Source organism: Quercus robur, chromosome 3 (genome assembly GCF_932294415.1).
Source record: "Quercus robur chromosome 3, dhQueRobu3.1, whole genome shotgun sequence".
NCBI lineage: Eukaryota > Viridiplantae > Streptophyta > Magnoliopsida > Fagales > Fagaceae > Quercus > Quercus robur.
In genome coordinates this window covers 63189881-63212761 of record NC_065536.1, presented here as the reverse complement: position 1 = coordinate 63212761, position 22881 = coordinate 63189881, and the positions used below count along the sequence as shown (strand labels likewise).

Sequence of the window (22881 nt, the reverse complement as noted above, 5' to 3'; positions counted from 1 at the left end):
ATGCTGAAATCACTAAAAAGTTTGAGCATTAGAGAAGAAATACAGAAAGATTTGGTTTTGCAGCTGCCATGTTAATTATTGGGAGTAGTATAAGGCCGTCTAGAAGTGTCCTGTAGCAGGAAGAGGATGTAGGAAATATATTTTGTGTTTTTTATGATACCCACTTAGGAAATATTTGGAATGCACTCTTGTTATGTGTCATGTGGATTCATTTGGAAGGAATGAAATTATTGGATGTTCGAAGGCATTAAATGACCAATGATGGTGGTGATTTAAATAATAATGATTTAAATTAGCACTGTATTTGTAGTTGCATTTTTAATTAAATGTCATTTGGGACTCCAGTACATGTTTGCATTCCACAAGCATAGTGAAATGTATCTTTATATTAGGTATTTTCAGTGATGTTACATATTTTCTAATTTGGTTTGAGATGTATATGATTACAGGTTGGGTTGTACTACGAGGAAGCTTTGGCAGCACTGAATGTTGCACCTTTGAACCAGCATTTTGACAAGGGCTGGATACCACAAAGCAACTAGAAACGGTTCTATTTTATGCAGAAGCTTGCTATAGGTACAGTTTAGAGCTACACGAGAAAGAAGAGATTTGCTAAGGAAATTGCACGGTTGAGGAGTGCGGTTAGTGCTATAATGGAGTCAAAGAAATCTGCAAAGGGGGCTCCAGCACAACTTCTAGATGCAATTAGCAAGTTAGAGGTCAATATTAATCAGAACCTAGAGACGACCATGAAAGAGAATGACAGAGTTTACCTCATGAGGGTTCCTTCCCCCAGTTCCCTACCACCTCTTCCAGCATTCTCCATGGTTAAGTCAATGGTAATGAGTGAGGTATTGGATGCGAGCAAGGAGAAGATTTTTGCAAGCCTTGTTCCTGACAGCAGTGCAAAGGCACTTTCTAGGTATACTGAAATGGTTGATGATGTTATCAGAACACAAGCTGAAAAATTACAACAAGCCAGTGAGTTAACCCGAGTAAGGCTCAAAGAGATGGACCTTCCTGATTCCATTCTAGCTTTAGAAGGGAATTTCACTCTCCCAATGGAGCTCAAAGAAGATGTGGAGGCAGTGTAGATAAGTGGGGGCCCTGCTGGCTTGGAAGTAGAGTTACAGTAACTTAGGGATCTGAGGAGGGTTAACCAGGAAATGCTGGTCCAGATAGATGAGCTTTTGCAGAAAGAGGCAAGAGAAGATGCTCAATTTAGAGGCCAATTTGGAACATGGTGGACTAGACCTCAGTCCAGCATTGTAACAAAAAACTTATAGGATAGGTTGAATAGATTTGCAGCTAACTTGAAGCAAGCTGCAGAAAGTGATGGCCGGATTGAGCTTTCTGTGAGAGAACAGTCAGCACTCATGTCAATCCTTGATTACTGTCCAGCATGTTGAACTATTTATGTTATTTATGTTTATCATTTGTCTCTCGTGCCTTATACCATAGGCCTTGGATGATGCATTGACATGCAATAAGAAAATTTAAATAGCATAATCGTACTATGTCAGAAATGCAAGCTAATATGAATTTTAAAGGCATTTCTTGATCCAAGGTTGTCTTTTTGCATTTAAGGTTTTTGGTACAATTTGTTGTGTAAGGCCGTGTTGTTTCATTAGTGATTTTTTTTTTCTTGGTAAATTACACTAACCTTCCTTAAGGTTTGAGGAAATGTCGGAATCCCTTTCTTATTTTAAAAAATGACACTTAGCCCCCTATGGTTATTATTGGATTTTATTTTATTTTTAAATTTTTCTTAAGATATAACCAATCTGGTTATTAAGCAAATTTTTTTTTTGGGTGGTTATAGTGGTTGAGAAATTTGAAAATTTGTAATGAACATAAATGGTCATAAGGATAAATCAATATATTAAGGGGTGGAGTGTCTTTAAGCCAAAATAGGAGGGGGTTTTGTGGATTTACACAGATTGGTACTCGAGCTCTTGATGCTCGGGTACTAATTTGCCTTTAACCAATGTTTCAATTTAAAAGAAAGGCAGATTGGTACCCGAGCATCAAGAGCTCGGGTACCAATCTGCCTTTCTTGCACGTAACCAATGTTTCAATTTAAAAGAAAGGCAGATTGGTACTCGAGCTCTTGATGCTCGGGTACCAATCTGCCTTTCTTGCACGTAACCAATGTGACAATTTAAAAGAAAGGCAGATTGGTACTCGAGCTCTTGATACTCGGGTACTAATCTGCCTTTCTTGCACGTATCCAATGCTTGAATTTAAAAGAAAGAGAGATTAGTACTCGAGCTCTTGATGCTCGGGTACCAATCTGCCTGGGGAAAATATAAACCAAAACCCGGATTGGCCTTTTGTGGATTTACACAGATTGGTACTCGAGCTCTCCATGCTCGGGTACCAATCTGCCTTGTAAAAATTATTGGATTCTTATGTGTTGTTTTCAGTTACTTTTTGTTAAAAAAAAAGGCAGATTGGTACCCGTGTTTACTAAACTCGAGTACTAAGCTGCCTTGGGAAAAAATTAAACCAAAACCTCTTGTCCGGTTTTTGAAAAAACCCAGATTGGTGCAGTCAATGCCCGTTTTCCGGCAACTGTCACAACCCCAATTTCTGTAACGTACAATCTTTACAAGAGTAGACACTACCCAAAACCCATGAAACAAATGCACAAGGTGAATCCATAACTAAAGATGTTGTATAATAAACAATCAGCCACCATTTTAACAATTGCAGATTTGCAACAAACAATTTCAAAGTTGGTACAACTAACTTCAAATTAATAGTAGCAGATATAAAAGTCATTTGTAGCAAAACTGTCTAAACCATCAATTTGGCATGATCCAATTATTTGTGAACAACATTATCAATTTGCAGTCATTCATATCCCATGCTTTCCCATGCATTTCTGAATTATCAATTTGCTGTCATTCGTCACCCATACTTTCTCATGCATTTCTGAAATTGGAGACCACCACTTTCAACATGTAATCAGCTGCTCCAACCTCCAGGTCCTCTAGCTGGTATTCATCTTCATCACCCATGCTTTCCCATGCATTTCTGAAATTGGAGACCCCACTTTCAACATGTAATCAGCTGCTACAGCCTCTCCTCTAGCTGGTATTCATCTTCAACACCATCATCCTCTATCTCACCAGTGGTTGGATCAACCTAATAGTATTGCCAAATGCATAAGTTAATAAAACAAGTTTGATATGTATATGATTGACTTAAATTTTCCATATCCCATCCTTCATTTTGATCATGAGAAGTTAAGAATCTATGCATACTTTCAACCAACCTCAGATACTGCACCAGTTGTTGTTTTAACTAGAGAAAGTAGGATACCGAGACTAAAGATCTACAGAGCTATCAACAACCAGTAGAAAATAAGCTTCTTCAGTCTTCACAAAGCAAAATGTATGAGATCGTTTTCTATGTTTTTGCTTAAATGAAATTAGCACATAAAGCCCATAAACTCTTATCATAATAGCAAGCACAAACCAAAACCCAATTGGATAATAAATAGTCTTGGTAAAATTTAAAGAAAAGAATATGCATAATAATTCATTGACGTTTGTAAAAAAGATATCTCAATCACTCGAGATATTTATTTATTTTCCTTCTAATGCTCCAAATGGCAATGCGAATGACTTTTTGCATGCATCCTATAGGGTCCGTAGCTTATAATATAAATGTCAAATTTGGTCCTTAAAATTTTATCCAATTTCTCTTAAGTATTACATAATTGAATGGCATATATATCATGCATTTTGTTTCAAGTTGCATTTAAAAGGATGCAATGGTTCAAACTTAGCATACCTACTCCGCGAGACCACCACTTGTCGGTACCTCATTCCGCTTAGGGCATGTTCTTCGGTTATGCCCCTCTTGGTCACACAACCCGCATTGCACCTTCCTCCCCCCCTCCTTCCATGGTGTGGTTCTCGGCCGATTCCCGCCGTCGTCCATCTCATTCCTGATTCGTGTTGAGACAGGGCGACCTTTCTCTCGGATTAATCGGGGGTTAGGGAGGACCTTTCGAGTTTCTTTAGGATCCAGCCATGATAATCTATCTTTCAATGCAGGAAAAACAGGAGCATAGCTCCGGAACAATGTGTCCACGCTATAGCATGGGTCAATGTACTGCTCTGCATCATGTCGATACCTAATACAAACTGCAATGACATGTGAACATGGTATCTTGTATAGTTTCCATTTTTGACATGTGCAAGTTCTTTGTATCAAATTAACTACATGTGTGTGATCCCCACGTCCAGCAGTCCCTGCATTATGCGGTGTATCTACTTGATATGATTGTTGTTGCGCGCTCAATCTCATCACCCTGTGATTCTCCGCCTTCGCCTTATTTCTTATGAAGATATCCAAGGCATATTTAGTCCATTTTTTTTCCTGAATTCAACTGCTCTATGCTCTTATTGCGACGATCATCAAAGTAAGCATTCAGTTTGAACCATGTGTATTTCACCATTGCCGTAATAGGCAGGCTACAAGCACCCTTTAGAACACCATTGAAGCACTCAGAGACGTTTGTAGTCATCGCCCCATAATGGTAACCGTTGTCAAAAGTTAGAGCCCATTTCTCTTTGGGCACATCCTTCAGATATTGGTGTGCATCTCGGTTGATATTCTCAATTAAATCAAAGGTGGCATTGAACTTTCGCTCCTGGGTAGCACTTGCTGCCCTCCATACTAGATTCTTTAAAGTTTCATTACTCCATCTACTATTGACGTTACTGCATAGATGACGGAGGCAGTAACGATGTTCTGTCATGGGAGGCTGCAAGGAAAAGTCTCGATTAGCGTCTCTGAAGATAGCTTGAATCCCAGGGTGTCGGTCAGATATGACACACAGGTGTCTTCGGTCGGTAACATACCTTCTTATACAAGCTAAGAACCAACCCCAAGTCTCTGTGCTCTCACTCTCGACAACGGCGAAGGCTAGTGGATAAATCTTATTATTAGCATCTGTCGCCATTGCAATCATCAATTTCCCTTTATATTTTCCATACAAGTGGGTTGCATCAATGCTAATCACAGGCCTACACTTCTTGAACCCAACAATACATGGACGAAACACCCAAAATACGGACTTGAATGTACAAGTTCCCCCTTCATAATTATCATCCACTAGTAACTTATACTTTGCACCCGGACTTGCATCCTTAAGTCCTGCCAAAAAACGCGGCAACTCTGCATAAGATTCCTTAAAATCCCCGTATATAGCTGCAACGGCCTTTTGTTTGGCATCCCATACCTTGTATGTGAACCATAATAATTATGTTAGAAATGATACACATTAAATATTTATAGTTGAAAAATACAAATCAAGACTTGTAACGCTATAAGATGAAGATAATATTTCTTTCTCCTTATTCCTTTTTTTTCTTTTTCTTTTTCAATTTCAATTTTCATAATATAAAGTATTCATGGGTTTTGGGAAAAAATATCATGCTTATACTTCACAGAAGACTGATGTGTCTACATTGTATTGAAAAAATAATGTAAGTTAAAGAATACCTTGTAGTGAGATACTTCGTGTTTTAAGTCTGCCAAAGCAACGTGGCGTAAGTTCTTTATCTTATACGCAGGGTCTTCTTGTATATAGCGCTCAAGTACATATGCTAGGAACGCCGAATCAATCATCCGACCATCATGAGCATTCTGAATTTTGTCGCACGTGTGGGGGCCCTTGCATTTTGCGATCTTCCAGACATTGTCTCCCTTGCAACAAATCGCACGGACCGACCATGGACAGGAATCATCGTGGCAGCTCACCATAAGCCTCTCTGAGTCTGAATGCTCAGTTTTGAAGCTAAAATTCTCTCGCACTGCGTACCACATCAACGCATGTCGCACCGCCAATTTAGTCGCAAATACCATCCCTTTGATTGGCTGCTCCCCAGGCGTCCAACTTGATACTTCCCTTGCATAACTGGTGATGGATCAAACATATTATCCCAAGTGTTTTTGGTGAACCATTCCGGCGTAGGATCAGGACCAGGGCATGTGTCTCTATTCTCTTCTACAACCACATCTTCGATATGATCAACATCCTCCTGTTCACCCATGGTATCTAGGAACTCCTCGAAGTCATCCCTAGTAACATCAATATGGGTTGCATCATCACCAAGTCTATGATCATCTTCATTTCCGAATGTGCCTCCATGCAGCTCATCATGAGATAAATGCCCTCCTTCATGCACTTCCTGAGGCCTTTCCTCCTCCTCAGTTGAGTTCACATAGGGAAATGTCTGCCATGGTTCACTGCCATACCCATCTCCTGTATTCTCTACACACCCTTGATAAGATTGTAATGGTATTGAGTCGATATGCTCATCTACAGTTCCATCAACAACAGTATGTTGTGAACCCTCTCTAGCCTCTACTATGGCGGGCTCAATAGTGACATAGAGCTCTAAAGCAACGAATCCTTTCACCACCATTTGTCCAACAGATTCCCACATCATCTTCACTTCGGTGCCACCCGATAACTGTAGTGAATTGTAGAAAACTTGGGTGCCTACAACCAGTTGAGGTGCTCGATACACGATGGAGATGTTATGCCTAGACTGGTCTAACCCCATCACCTTTAATATTCTTCGTTGCAAGTTCATAAGGCCTATCCCACGCTTTACCCTAACACATTTTTGCTTTTGGTTTGAGCCTTGGTATGACAACCCATGCAAGTCATGATAATACGTCTCTCCATCGTAGTACACATAGAAAATGTGAAAATCCATCACCGACCTGTTATTAACAATAGTAAAAGTTGTCATAATCTATAAATATTTACATACATTTAGCATATAGAAAAACCAATTTATATTCAAACTCAACATCCTCAACTTTCTGTATAGACATAGAAATAATTGAATCGAAAATCATAATGTGCACTTAACCATATATATATTTTATACACATATAAAATAATAAAAAGTCAACCATTTCGACTTTATTTTATTGCGCCAATTTTTTGGGGTTCAGTAATGATTTGATATTATTATTAACACCCTTATTACTGTAAAAGTCAACAAAATATCATATTACCTCTATCTATTAACTTATGAGTTTTATACAATTAAACCACACGTAGGGGTGGAGCCAAAGGGGGGCGAGTGGGCCACATGCCCCCCTCACTCCTCCTAAAAAGTCTATTATATATATATGCTTATGTAAAGTGAGTTAGCTTCTGGCATAGAATAGAAAAGCAAGGAAACAGTTTTCCTATACAAACTGTGCAAACATCACATGAAATAAATATGCAAATAACAAATCTTCCAATTGAGAAAGTTTAGAGACACAACAAAATCTCACCATATTTTCACAATACTCATGTTTTCTGTTCAGATGAATCTTAAAATAATTTGTTTTTTTCTTTTCTTTTTTTATTTTTTTATTTTTTTATCCTGACTAATGATGTACTAACACTCTGATATATTGTAAAAATACTGTGAAATTTTGTGCTGTTAGGAAAACAACTCCTCCCACTTTAATCAATCTGACACAATAAATGCCACGAAACTGAAATTGTTAAAGTTGATTACACTTTTGACCAATATTAACTCTTTTTATCTTGACATTGAGTTCACTACCTAAATTTACTACTTTTCTCATTAGAAGTTCTGCCCGTGCAGCTCCAATTACACATATATAATAATAATAATAATAACTAGTCGCTAACCCGTGCGATGCACGGGAAAACTATTAGAAAATAATAAAGCATGCATATATTAAAAGACAATTTAAGTTCATGTGTGCTTGCAAGGGATACATACCTAAATAGTTCTTGCGGTAGAAATAAAAACCTTATCTTTGAGATAAAGAACTTATGTAAACAAACTAACCTTCCATAAAACAAATTAAAAAAAAAAAAACATAAAACTGATGTCACGGAAAATTCAGCCACATAGTAATAATATATAAATCTCTTAAAACCTAAACCTAAACATAAGGACTAAATATATAAACAAACTAACCTTACAAAAGCTAAACTTTATAAGCTAAAATCTATACCGTGCATTGTAGATCTTGAATGCTTTAGGGCTTCCTACGTTTGGAGAGAGAGAGTTTGCAGAAACCGTGGCTTTATATTTCTTAACTTGAGAGATGGGTAAGGTTGTTAGGGTTTTGTAGATCTTGAATGCTTTAGGGCTTTTTACGTTTGGAGAAAGAGAGAGTTTGCAGAAACCGTGGCTTTATATTTCTTAACTTGAGAGAGGGGTAAGGTTGCTAGGGTTTTGAGGAGTTATAATTTTTATTTATTTTTTATTTTTTATGCTGACGTGGAAAATTGATTTTTTATTTTTTATACTGACGTGGAAAATTGTGGTGCCAGCAAAGGCTTCGGTTTTATATATATATATATATATATATATATAGATAATAATATATCATTGTTTTTTAAATTGACAAAAAAGTTTTACATATATATAAACTATCTCATCTATACAATTTTTTCTTTTCAGGTTCTTAATTTTTTTTATTTATTTTTACAAAAAATAATGTGTTGATACCCTTTTTCTGTTGGATAATCATAAGCTTCAAAATTGAAGCGTGAAATTAAAGCTCATGTACCTTTTTTTTTTTTGCTTGTGGGGGGGGGGGGGGGGGGGGGGGGTAATGATAAGATTCAACGTTGAAGTGTTAGAATTTTTTTTCTAATAAATAAATAAATAAATATATTTAAATTTTTTTAATGTAATGTGTAGATACCCTTTTTTGTTGGATAATGATAAGCTTCAAAATTCAACTGTGGCAATACAACTGATGTACCCTTTTTTTGGGATAATGATAAGTTTCAAACTTGAAGTGTGAGAATTTGTTTATAATAAAGATAAACTCTTTAATTTAAGAGATAAAAGAGTTTGAACAAATCTGTGGGGTCCATTGTTTCCAATTTATTTACAACCATACCATTAAAAATAATTTTTTATTTTTTTTTATCTTGAAAATATTTTTGAAAATTGTTTTTTGAAAATATCAACCAAACAATAAATTCAAGTGTGACACCCACTATTTTTTGGTTTCTAAAACAAAAATTTATATTTAAATCCTAAAGATGCCCTGAAATTCTAGGTGTTTATATCTTACAATGACGCATAAAAGGTGAATTTTTTAATCGAATTGTAAAATATCATCACATTAATACGTACTTTGACAGGTATGTTAAGAAGAATGAGAACTTACAATCTAATGATGAAAATGTTAAAATATTAAAATATTAATGTAGTAAGCAGTTTTGATCTTGTTCAACTTAAAACGGTGCAACTCTATGAGATGTTACACTACTTCATAACTTCTTATTTAAGTAGTATTTTGATGAATGAACTATTAGATTATATTATCTTTTTATACCCTCCATGCCTGCAAAGTAACAAGATACTTAGAGATCAATAGCTATCTCATGATAAAATTTGTACTTTTTAAAAATTTTGATATTATACAGAAAACATTACTATATGGATTATATACTAAATAATTTATGATTACAATAAATTTGACATGCATGTATAAACAATGAAAATATATAATTCAATAATGAGGTTTTAAAAATAGTGATCCAATAAAAAAAATTGACACATATAACATCACAAATAGTCACATAAAGTGTAAATTGAACTCCTCTATCTCTCTCTCTCTCTCTCCCCATTGGATTCCTTGTTCTCTATATTATTAACATGATTGTCAAATTTTGTGTTAATCATGGGTTATTTACTATACTATGAAATCCAAAAACTCATAAATATGCATGATTGTTTTTTAATTAATTATTTTCTTGCATTATTCTAAAATACAAAAAACTTGAAATTTAAATATTTTAAATACAAGATAGTTATGCCCAGAGTTTTGTAACTGAGTTGGTTGACACATTTTGATATTCCTTAAGATTTAAATCTCTCCTCTTTTCAATTAGAAAATTGTGCTGGTATTAGGGTGAAAATTAGGAATGAGCTTGGTCAAGTAATGCACTCTCTATCACAATTATAGAATCATATATATATATATATATATATATTTATATATAAAATATGAGACAATTATTGATTTCTAACTTTTAAACAAATTTCCAAATAAGGAAGATATAAGGAAAAATGTAATCCAATAAAATTCATTAAAATACATATACAAGAAAAAAAAAATATTGAATTCCAATCCATATATATTTAATGGATTTTTTTTTTTCGAAAAGAGGATAATGCATTTACCAAAATCCAATCAAATTATTGTCTTGAATCAGATAATCATGTGACACTAACGTTTTGCTCATGTTCAAGATGTGGACCAACCGAGCAACCTTTTTTTTTTTAGAAGTCGACCAATCTTTAAAAGTTAAAACCCATCAAATATATAGACATATATATCAGCAGTTGTACATATATATATATATATATATATATTTGAGTTCACTTACATTATATATATATATATATATATATATATCATTGAGTTCACTTACGTGTTAACTTACATTATATATATATATATATATATATCATTGAGTTCACTTACGTGTTATATATATATATATATATATATATAAATAAGCAATTGTACATATATCTATCAGCAGTTAATATTGCAAACTTCAATACATGAAACTCATGCACAAAAATCTCATACGAACACAATCTAAAAATTTAGCATTTTACTCCCACTATTGCAAAAATGTCATATCTAAAAATTAAGCATTATTACCTCTATGTACTGGTCACAACAGGGTCTGCCCAAAGGATAAATGGACAACAAGTTGGTGGATGGAGACACTGAGAGTACACTTGCAGATGGTGACCCAAGAGTAAAGTCTATGCTTCAAATTTCTGACTCGCACATGGAGGAATAAGAGAGTTTCTGACTCACAGACGGAAATGGAAAAATGGAACAGAGACAAAAATGGGAAAGAGACGGAAATGGAAAAGAGGGGTTTTGGTTGAAAGGTACTCGAGTTCAACAGACTCGAGTACCATTTATTGCACACCTACTATTACAGTTCACGTCAGTAGTAGTAGGTTGTGCATTAAAGGAAAAGTGGCTCGAGTACTGTTTAAACAGTACTCGAGCTTATGAAGCTCGAGTACTAAGGGAATTTTAAATTCTCCCTTTTCCACGCCAGCGTGCCACGGTGGAAGGGGAAAATGTGGTACTCGAGCTCACCAAGCTCGAGTACCACAAAAAGTGGTACATTCCAAATTATTTCCAAAATAGTGCTCTTTTGCTAAAAATTTTAAAAAAACATGGTATTTGGCCATTTTCCCCCCTCTTAGCTATCTTTCTTTGGACATAATATTTCAAATATATTCCCAGTATTTTCCGTGAAAGAGAGATAGCATCCCATGTTGCACTTGATGTTACTTTGTTTTGCTTGGCTGGGTGCTTAGTTACTAGAATATTCTAGCTATTGATGATATGCTTAACTTTCCTATACTGCATTGGTGGGTCTGGAGAAAGTTTTGTGGCTCAACTGTACTCTGTATGGCATGCATTGGGTGTGTTACGATCTGTCCTGGTATTGCATTCTATAACTACATTTTCTAAATCAGCCAATTCTAAATGCAAAGAAAAGTGTTACTGCACTTCTGGTTCAGCATTGGTGAGTTATCTCAAATTTTAGGGGTAATTACAACTTACCCACCTGTGGTTCTCTTCCTCCTCACAACCAAGCTTCCATACCTCTAGAAAGACATGGGATTCCTTACCATCATCATCCCAAGTATTGCAGCTTATCAACCTCTACTTATTTCTATTTCTTTTTTCTTTTTTCTCTTACTTGATATTGTTGGGCCATCCTACTAACTACTACATTTCATTCTGTAGCCGCAAGTGCCTCTGGGAGCACTACTGGTGTTGCTGGTCAAAGAAGTGGTGGTAGTGCTACTATGGGGTTCAATGGCAGAAAGTTTGGTGTATCACAGCCACCAAAGTTTCAACCACTTGGTGGAAAGGGCAAGAAGGCCAACAAGGGCACCAAAAGCATTAAATGAAGCAAATTATCAAATATTACCGAGCTTTGCTGTCAAAGCAACAAGATTTTGTATTACTGAGCTTTGCTATCAAAGCAGCAAGAGAAAGTATGCTTGACCCAAAAGATGACTGCCTTTTCACTAGTTTATAATTTTTTTTTTTTTAAGAAACTTTCGTTCTTTGATACTTGTGTGTGTCAGGGAAAATAACAAGTTTTCATTTGGACATATACTTCTTGCTGTTTAATAAATGTGTATTGGCAGATTTTGTATTGCTGAGTTTTGCTGACAAAGCAGCAAGAGAAAGTATGCATATTTTTATTTAATGCTTTTTATAACAAGCAGCAAGCAGAAATTTTAGCAGGCAGAAATTTTTAGTAGCAGGCAGCAGGCAAAAGACTAATAATATTTTCTTGCAAGAAGCAGCAAGCAGCAGGCAGTATGCTTGACCCAAAAGATGACTGCCCTTTCACTATTTTTTTTTAGAAACTTTCATTCTTTGATACTTGTGTTAATTAGGGAAAATAACTGGTTGTCATTTGGATAGACACTTCTTGTTGTTTCATTTGGAAAATAACAGGTTTTCATAAACACCTTAATGTGCTATACAATATGAAAAATGAATTTTTTTAAAAAAATTACAAAAGAGCCAAAAAGGAGGACATAAGAACAGCACAATAAAGCAATCAACAAAATGACGAGCAATGCATATAACATTAACATACATTAGAGCTTTCACATGTATCTATTACTTTTACATATAGACCTCCATGCCAATAAGAATGGAACTTAAATTGTAACTTACAATAAACAAGGACTTAAATCTGTCCAAATAGGGTTGGTATACCACCAAAATGAATTTAAATACCCCACAAGCATCATGGCAGACTAAGGTTCTTCACCCTTATATTGTTGTACATTGAGGCAAAACACAACAACAACATGACAAAAATGAAAGATAATCATGACACTACTAGTGCTAGCTTGTACAATATCTCACTCTCTAACCCTCATAACTTTCTCCCGAATCTCACAATTCACAGTTAATCACAACTAATAATTTGATCTTCTTGGATGGTTGACAATAGCCTGAACTGGAAAGCCCACTGATCCACAGAAACAGCATTTGCTGCTAAGCAAAGGGAGCTTTTTTTTAATTATTCAGCAAGCTGCAGAGACACCAACTAGAGACTTTCCAGCACCACAAGGTAGCTCTATAATGCCAGGTCTTGCTCTACCTACAATTAAATAAGTTAATACAAGAGTAATATATTTCTCTTGCCAAAGCCATCAGAGAGCTTGAGAAAATCTAACAATGAAAAAATTGTAAAATTGTTAATAAGAATTAAATCCAGTCATTATACTGAGACTTGAATAAAAACATCCTAGCATGTCTATTACATAGGTAAGGAATTATGGATGGTGTATGCACCAAGAAGTTTGGTCTTATAGAAGTTTAATAAAATAAATACATGAACAGTGACAGTGGAAAAATGCAAGAGTTCAGAAAAGAAAGAAACTTGCAAAGGGAAAATAATGGTCAGCATGCATGTAAGGTAGTATTTAATTAGAGAATGGAAAGTGTTATGACCTTAAAAAATTCGATACTTTTTTACTTTTAATTTCCTCAAGCATAAAATTTTGAGATCAACCAATTGCCCAAATGCATGGTTATTCCTCTGCTTATGTTATTATTACTTGAGGAACAATTACTCATACAGTTCTATTTTATTGTCCATTCTATACGACCCTACAAACAAGTTTTGAGATAGAAACCTCACCTTGGTTACGGCCAAGCAATCCTGTTTTGACAAATAAAAGAATAAAATCAGCTTTTGGAGAACTTAAAATTAAATCTAGTCATTAGACTGAGACTTGAACAAAAATATCCTAGTATGTCTATTACATTGGACTCAGATGGAATTTTCAACCATCTGAGTCCAATTTTATATTCTCAGTGGAGAATCTATACAGAGCAATACAATTTCATATAGATAAATCAAATCCATAATACTTCAAACAAAACACCACTTTGCAGAAACCTAATTTCAAAAAAATAAAAATAAAAATTAAGACCCTAGGTTTCAAAAATTAAATCTACCTAGAATAAGAGGAAAAGAGCAGATGAAAGTAAAAGATAAAAAAAAATAAAAAAAAAAACTTCAAACTCAGAAAGTCAGGAACTCACCCAATAGAGAGAAACACGAACAAATGAAGATCCAATTTGTTAACAAAAAATCACGGGTTGGTAACAATCAAAACCCTGAATCAATAGTTCAGGAACTCCACGGTTTCCTTGCTAGAAATCACCCAGAGGATCCCAAGCATAAACGGGTCTAAGAACTTAGGTGTGTAACATCCTCAATGGGTGAGCAAGCGTGAGAGAGAGAGAGAGAGAGAGAGAGAGAGAGAGAGAGAGAGAGAGAGAGAGAGAGAGAGAGAGAGAGAGAGTGCGTTGCTAGGAGAGAGGAGTGTTTGATCTGTTTTGTTCTTTGATTTTGGTATCAAACGTGTTAGAGTAACGGTAGATTGAGAGGTCGGTAACGGAGCATTAACTGAATAAACCACGGCTGGGTGTCAAAAATAAAATCACAGGTAGTTAAACGGAGCATTAACTGAATATTTCACGGGTGGGAAAAGTGTCAAAAATAAAATTACATGTTATTAAGTTAAATTGGAGACAAATCACAGATGGGTAAGTTGTAATTACCCCTTAATTTTATGTGTTTTTTTTAGTGATTTCATTTGTAACACTTCTTACCATTATCGTATATTTATTAACTGATGATTTTCATAATAAAGACATTAAATGAGAGGTAGCATTGTTCATTAGATTCTCAAAAGTAATAGTATATGAAAATTATATATATATGGGAGGACTTTTGTCTCGACTCCCAATCAGGTATTGTTTACTTTGGAATGGGCAATGATCGACCTACGTCTCACCTACACGAATTTGCTCAATCCTACATTGAGGAGAGACGTCTCCCACCCTTACCTTATAAGCCTTTGGCCTAAGGAAGGGTGACCGTAGTCTCTCCCTGATGTAGGATTGAGCAAATTCGTGCAGGTGGAACATAGGTCAATCTTTGCCCATCCCAGAGCGAACAAATACCTAATTGGGGTGGAGACGAAAGTCTTCCCACAATATATATATATATATATATATATATATATATTATAAATAAGCTTAAATGAAAAGTCAAAAAAGAAATTTTAAAATTTTCTAACTTTATTTCTTATGTAATTTCTACTACTACTAGAGAACATATATATATTTTTTTTGGTTATGATTAATATGGTTTCCATAGTTAGAGTTTGATTAGTTTTAAATTTAAATTTAGTACTATGATTGTATTTAATTATTGATTTAATTTTTTGAGTGAATTTAACGGTTTATTTTACTACACTGTAAAATTTTTAATGTTCTCCACACGATAATCTATATTGTATTTTTTTACTTATCCTTACAACCACTTTGTTTTCCAATCAATGGATACTAATTATTACTCTTTATCTAATTGATGCTTGATTTCTCTCTCTCTCTCTCTCTCTCTCTCTCTCTCTCTCTCTCCATTGGCAACCTATCATTATCCAAAATTTGATGATGATTCTATGACATTAAATATGCATTATTAGTTTTTATTTTTATTTTTTTAATTTAGTGTTTCTAACTTGATTTTTTTTATATTTCATTTTTCCTTTGATGCATTGGGTGTGAGAATGAGTGTTTCCCTAGCATTACTTCACTTAATAAGGACAATTTTATTTATTTAATTTAGGAAAAATATTATATTTTAAATTTTTTAAAATTAAAAAGGAGAGGAAATATAAATAATTTAACGATATATATGGGGGATGTGACTGAATTTAAATGTTGAATAAAATTATATGAGAAAAAAAGTAAAAATAAAATATATAACAGTAAACACTAACTTATCCAAATCATTCTATGTAATATAATAATAATATATTCTTATATACTATCTTTAATTCTTTATAATGCAACATAATAACATTTAACAATCAAAGTGATAAAAAAAAATTTTTAAAAAACTTAAAACACAAAACTAAATTTCATCAACCAAAATAGAATTCTAAAGAATACAACACTTTATCAAGCTAAAATAGAGATGCAAGAAAAATAAAAATAAAATCCACCAAAAAATTGAGGGAAAAAGAGTGGGAAATAACCAATTTTTTGTAAGAGAAAATTATGTAAAGAATATAAGAGTGAATGAAAAATTTATACTAAGAGAATGATAATAAAAAGAAACAATATAAAGAAAGATAGAAGGAAAGAGGAAGAGTGATATCAAGGTAGAATCTTTAGGGAGATGAAAAGATAAAGGGAATGAGAAAGGTTGGAGAAAGTATAAATGTTAAAAAAAATGAGTACAATTTGATAAGCACAATTTTCTTTTATTTGAATTTAAGTAAAATATTACATTTTTTGTTTTTTAAAACAAAAAGAGAGAGAGAGAGAGAGAGAATATCAATAATTTAATGATGTTAGGTTCTAAAGAGTTATGATTTTATGTATTTAGAACTCTAATTTGTATTGTTGGCAAACCATAATCAAAACAATGTGTTTAGAAGTGTTTTAGTCTTGCTCAAAGTTGTGCATTTATGTAAAGTTGGAATCGAGCTTAATGCAGAAAAGATTAATGCATTTCGGCCTGGCTCGATCGATCGAAGCTTAGGCTCGATCGATCGAAGCTCGGGTAGAATGTTTTTCTGCAGAATTTTCCAACTCAGCCCTAGTTGTTTTAAAATGTTTTTAAGGTTTCTTATTTGTCCTAAGTATAAAAGGAAAACCCTAGCCACGTTTTAGTGTTGCTCATATTGCAGTTTGTGTAAATCTCTTGTGAGATCTAGAGGAGCTTTCCTTTACACAAACTTAGGGTTTTCAAAGAGAAAATTTATCTACACCTTGATGATCAACTTAGTTGCTGCCATTGAAGTTTAAAGAAAACACAAGCGGGTGTGCTTGTATCTAGTGGTGAATCCAAGAAAGAAGGAATCCGTAGATTCGGAGCTTGCACGTGGTCGTGTCAGTAAGTTCTACTGGTGGGTAGCAATAAGAAGTCGAGCGTGGAGGCTTGTAAGTCTTATTGTATGAACTTCGATTCTTTCAAGATAGTGGATTCAAGTTTACCTTGAGGATAACTAGGTTAAATCCTCCCGAGGTTTTTACCGGTTTGGTTTCCTGGGTGATCATATCTTGTATTATTTATTTTCCGCTGCTTTGCATGATTTGATCTTTGTTATTGTGATAACCTAGACTTGTTAAATTGGACTAAGTAACAACTTGGCTAATTACCTAGGTTAAATCAATTGTTTTAAGGGGTCTAAAAACTATCAAATGATAATGAGGATGTGGTTGAATTTGAATATTGAATAAAATAAGATAAGAAGGAAAAAAAATAAGAAAAATTAAAAGAGAAATAATATCTTTAATTGGATAAAATTAAAAGAGAAATCTTTAATTGGATAAAAGAGAAATAATAAGAAAAATTAAAAGAAAAATAATATAATGGAATACTATTATATTTTTATCTACTATCTTTAATTTTTTATAACGTAATTGGATAAAATTTAACAATTAAAGAGAAAAAATAATAATAATAATAACTTAAAATACAAAACTAAATCATATCAACCCAAAATTAGAGTTCTAAAAAACACAAAAATTTATCAACCTAAAGCGGAGATGCAATAAAAATAAAAATCCACCAAAACATTGAGAGAGAGAGAGAGAGAGAGAGAACCTATTTTGTGAGAGATAACTATGCAAAGAATGCAAGAGAGAATGACAAACTTATAGTAAGAGGAAGTGAATAAAAAGAGACAAATAAAGGAAAATGAAGGGAAAGATAAATAGTGATATTAAAGTAGAGGGTAGTGGAAAGATAAAAAGGTAAGGGTAAAAGAAAAATTGAAGAAAGTGTAAATATATATATATATATATTTTTAAAAGTGAAAGTAAAAAAAAAATTATAGGAAAATTGGAAATAAAAAGGAAATATATATATATATATATATATAGATGTTAAAATCGACAAAGATGAATATGTAAAGTTAATAATTTATTTATATATTTTTTGTAAAAAAAAAAGAATAATAATTATGTAGCAAATGATGTGGCAATGAGGTGGCGCAACAAGAGTTCAACAGTAATAAATGCGATGCTTCAGTTTTTAGTAATATATAGATGAGATTAATTCCAAAGAAGTGCCATCATTTTCTTTGTCTTTTACAAATAATTCTCAAAGTTATCCCATTGTTCTAGGATATTAATTGGCGTTCAAAAGTAGGAGTGTGTCACCAACTCGCGAACCTATCAACTCACTAAAAGTGACCTAATCTAATCCAACTCATTGATTTGGGTCAGTTTTTAGAGGTTGGTGGGTTGGGTTGGGTTGAATTGTGAGTTTTTTTTTTTTTTTTTTTTTAATAATTATATATATATATATATATATTTTACAGTGGATCGAGTTGGGTTCAGGTCATAATATTCACAATTCCGCTTAATCGACCCAACCCCCACCTAAATCAAACTCAAACCTTAAGTTCTTCTTAAATAATTTGTGTTGGTTTGGTATTGTTCTAATGATCAATTTAATAATAATAGTAATTAAAAAAAATTTATCCAATCCATGGATCCAATTTGATCCATGTGGGTTGTTTTGGGTTGGGTTTTTTTTAACCCACAATGGTGGGCTGGGTTGAAAAACCCCTTAACCCAACCCAACCCAACCCGACTCATACAAATCCCTATTCAAAAGTATTAAGTTACAAAAAAGATACATAGAAATTCTTATGTACTGGAGATAATTATCTCATGCATCTAGTATATGCAGTTAGAGAGTTTCGATGAAATATTGTCGATGATAATGACATTGCTTATAAACAAGTACTCCATTTTGCTTGGTAAGACGACATGCAGGTGGGAAAAGAATTGAAGCATAAATAATGGAATCATCTCACTTAAAATTATCTTTAAACCAAGATATTGTCTCAAACACTGCAATCCAAGAGTTCTTCAAGGTGTGCGATTGTCAACATTTTTTTTCTTTTATTTATTTATTTATGTTTATTTATTTATTCATAGATTTTTAAAGCTTTTTTTTTTTTTTTTTGTGTGTGTAAAAAGTAGAATTACATTTTAACCAATTTTCGACAAACAAATTTTTAGCAAAAAATTGCAACCAAAGTCCAAACAGACATGATGTTACCATGTGTTTAGGGTGTTTTTGCGACAAGGGCCAAAAATGCGAGAATAGCCCAAATCTCCCTTTGAGTTCTTTAGAAGTGATTGTGGAGAGTATCAAGCCCAAAATTCTAATATTTAGTAAATAAAGGCTAATGGCGCTTTAACAAGAGAAAAATCAAATTGCCAATAACAAAAATTCATAGAAACATAGCAAGTCTGAAACTTTAACCCACAATCAGTGAGAAGAGAAATTGAGAGAGGTTTTGAGGAAGAGAGGGAAGGTTCCGCTATACACATGTTTTCGCCCCCAAGTTTCGAAATTGTGAGAATGTTAGTTGGTTAAATGGACTTTTGCTCTAAAGTTTCAGCTTTAAGAGAAAAACGTGGTTAGCCTGTTTTGAATCTAAATAGGGGCTTTTATATTGAGTTTTGGGTTCTCTTAGTGACTGGTTTTTGGGCTAAAATATGAGGCTATGGACCTCTAAGGTGTCAAATTGATGGTTGGTTTAGATTTGCTTTAATTGGGTAAAAGAGTTAGCTTGCTTTATGTACAATTTGGGAAATATTTGACTAAGCCCCCATTGACTCCTCATTTTCAATCGTTTCAAATTCTTGGGAGGCTCACCTAAGTGAGGGCTAGTAATTGGAGTTGGCCAATGAGAGCCAACTATGTTTTAAAGGCAAAAATGGGTTAAGGAAAAAATTTTGGGCCACAATTAGCTAAAACATACAAGCTCTTTTGTGGTGAAAATTTCGAATATAAGACCTCCTCCATGAGCTTGAGGTGTTACCAGCTTCTCTTACCCACTTGGTAGCACGCTTGGGTTGGGCTCATGCAAAAAGTCCAAAAGGAACCGACTCATACCCTCTAAACCACACTCTCTCAATTTCTCCAATATATTACATGAGCTTAGACCATGCTTAAAAGAATAAAATATACTACAATACATGAATTGGGCTTGTAAAAAAATGTGCGTGAAAATGGGTATCAACACCATGTCATCCACCCTGATATTTAGAAGCTCAAATATGAAATTCTAAATAAAACATTTTGCAGTAATTTTTTTTCATATATGTATGTATGTATGTATTTTAAATTCAGATCTTGTATCAAAAAATCAAAAGTGTAATCCATCTTGGTCATTATTATTTTTTTTTTTTTTATAATTCTCCTTTCTTTTAATTTCCACACAATTTTTCAGCTTTTTTTTTTTTTTTTTTTTTTTTTTTGGAAATTAGACTTAGTGGTTAGGCCAATTTTGACTTTACTCACTTGAGGTAGTCTCTGATAGATAACCGTTACCAACCTCTCACCTTATCATTAGAAAAATATATTTTAACATAAAAAACATAAAAGAAAACATATCAAACATCTCTCAAGAAAAAAAATTTCTCATCATTTTTCAGGGATTCATTAACACAAAATGACAGAAAGAGAAGTCATGAGCACGCACTCGCAAAAGTATGCTCTCATACAATTGCTTGCAACGTGTGCTTACTCTCTTCTATCAGTCTCTTCCATTTCCCTTTTTGTCTTTGATGAATAGTTTGTGTGTGTCTTTGTTGATTAATTTATACACAACCAAAACAAAGAAGAAGTATTTTTTTTGTAGTAGTAATCTAATCCATCTACATGGCAAACACAATTAATTAATACCCATCACTCCCTCCTATCCATCAGAGCTAGCCTATGAACAATCCTAGGCCCAATGCCTTTCTTTGAGGGTGTGTTTGTTTGAAGGTGAAATAGGGTGGACGAAAAACTTTGGAGAGAAAATAGGAAACAAAACTTTTTTGGTGTGTGTTTAGTTGGGTAGGGAGGAAGGAAAATAAATAGTGGGGCCCAGGTGTTTTCTCCCTCTCCCCTAGGCAATAACGTTGCCCCTTTTTTTTTTAGGGCAACAACGTTGCCAGTAGCATTGCCCCCTTTTTTTTTTCTTTTTTTGGGCAACCACATTGCCAATTGCCACCTTTTTTTTTTCTTTTTTCTTTTTTTTTTCTTGGGCATTAACGTTGCCTCTTCTTCTTCTTCTTCTTCTTCTTCTTCTTCTTTTTCTAATCTTTTTTTTTCTTTTGATTTTTTAGGGCTTGGGCGTGATAGTTTTTTTTTTTTTTTTTTTTAGTAGATGTGATTTTTTTGGGACATGATTTTTATTTTTATGATAAATTTGGGTGATTGTTCTTTTTTGTGTGGTTATTTGTCACTTTTTTGTTTTAATTGGGCATCGTTCTTTAATAAGGGTATATGAGTAAATTTATTCAAACTCATTTTTTCCATCCCTCCACTTTTCCACTCCCAACCAAACAAAAATGAGAGAAAATAAAATCTTTTCTATCCTCCCACCATTTTCTATTCTCCCACTTTTCCACCCCTCTAACCAAACGGACCCTGAGTTTCTAACCACCAAAAGAAAGGAGTCCCCTTTATAATTTGTTTCATGCTCCATTATTTTGTCCAATCTCAAAAGAAGAAATTGGTGGTTTTTTACTTCAGTGTGAGATGTGGGCTGTGGAGAGATTTGAAGCAGTGAAACTATTGTTTTTTTCTACTAGCCAAGGAAAAAAGTGACAATTTTCCCATTGATTTGCTCTAAATCTTGTGTTAATGAATTCCAGGAAAATGGTATGAGAAAGTTTTCTTGAGAGATGTTTGATCCATTTTCTTTTAGGCTTTTATGTTAATATGTGTTTTTCTAACGAAGTGAAGAGGTGAGTAATGACTCTCCAATAGAGACTATCTCAAGTGGGTAAAGTGACAATTTTCAAACCATAGATGACAAAGTCAAAACGGGTCTAACCACAAGTGGATTAATTCTAATTTCCCCCAAGTTATAACATCTTCAACCAATGAGCTCTCAGCTTTAAGCCAGTAAGAAGGGTTTCCACACACTTTACATTAGCTTTATCCATACAATTGAGTCATTGGGTTTTCGAAATAGTATAAAATGAAGTGCTTTGAATACTATGATGCCAGCTAAAAAGCTTGTGTTATGTGACGCGAAACAGAGTGAAACTTTGTAGCAACAACAAGACATCATAAAGATCAACCACCAAGAGTCTCTCACAAAATTAAATTTCAATTATTGTTAATGACCAAAAGTCCTATGAATCTTCTTACTCTATATATATATATATATATATATATATTTATAGCAATTGGTGTAACTTTATAACAATGTTACCCCTCTTAATAACTTACTATTGAATTCATATTTTGAAAACCCAATCATTGAATTACATGTTCTATATGTTCTTAAAATGCATGCCTATTGTCATACCAATTGGATGTAATTTACCATTTGATCCATTAAACTCATTTTTTATGCATTATTTTAAATTATAAAAATAGAATTTAAACAAATGATTGATAACGTGACTATTGATCTTTGATCATTTTTAAATTTTGTAAGTATGGAGAATATGCAAATATAATGTAATCTAGCAGTGGATTTATTAATTTTCATATTTAATTAAAAAATATTAAGTGGTGTAATATTGCTTAAAGTTATATTAGATGTAACTTGAACATAACTCATATATATATATATATATATATATATATTGTAAAGTTGTGATTTCCAACTATGTTGTGTTGGCTTTAATTTCGTGTCAAATTTTATTGTAATTTCTTTAATCATTTTCCATGTATATATGTGGGTTTAATTGTAAGGGATGAGTGTGAGGGATTGGTGAAGACTCAAGCTT

The 22881-nt window shown here is 33.5% G+C and overlaps 1 protein-coding gene and 1 long non-coding RNA gene across 2 annotated transcripts; one reads left to right on the top strand and one right to left on the bottom strand.

The window, feature by feature from the left end:
* Nucleotides 1-624: 624 nt before the first annotated feature.
* Nucleotides 625-1253, top strand: LOC126718827 (vacuolar-sorting protein BRO1-like). The gene has a single exon (XM_050421181.1). It carries the CDS (start codon nucleotides 654-656, stop codon nucleotides 1092-1094), a length of 441 nt encoding a protein of 146 aa, XP_050277138.1. The 5' UTR covers nucleotides 625-653; the 3' UTR covers nucleotides 1095-1253.
* Nucleotides 1254-12655: 11402 nt separating this feature from the next.
* On the bottom strand, nucleotides 12656-14383 carry LOC126718822 (uncharacterized). The gene is made up of 3 exons (XR_007653076.1): nucleotides 14149-14383; nucleotides 13742-13762; nucleotides 12656-13198 (listed from the first exon to the last, which is right to left on the bottom strand). It is a non-coding gene; the product is annotated as an uncharacterized LOC126718822 (long non-coding RNA).
* Between the last annotated feature and the right edge of the window lie 8498 nt (nucleotides 14384-22881).

Coding starts and splice junctions, on each gene's coding strand:
- LOC126718827 (XM_050421181.1), top strand. CDS start 654: ATGGAGTCAAAGAAATCTGCAAAGGGGGCTCCAGCACAACTTCTAGAT.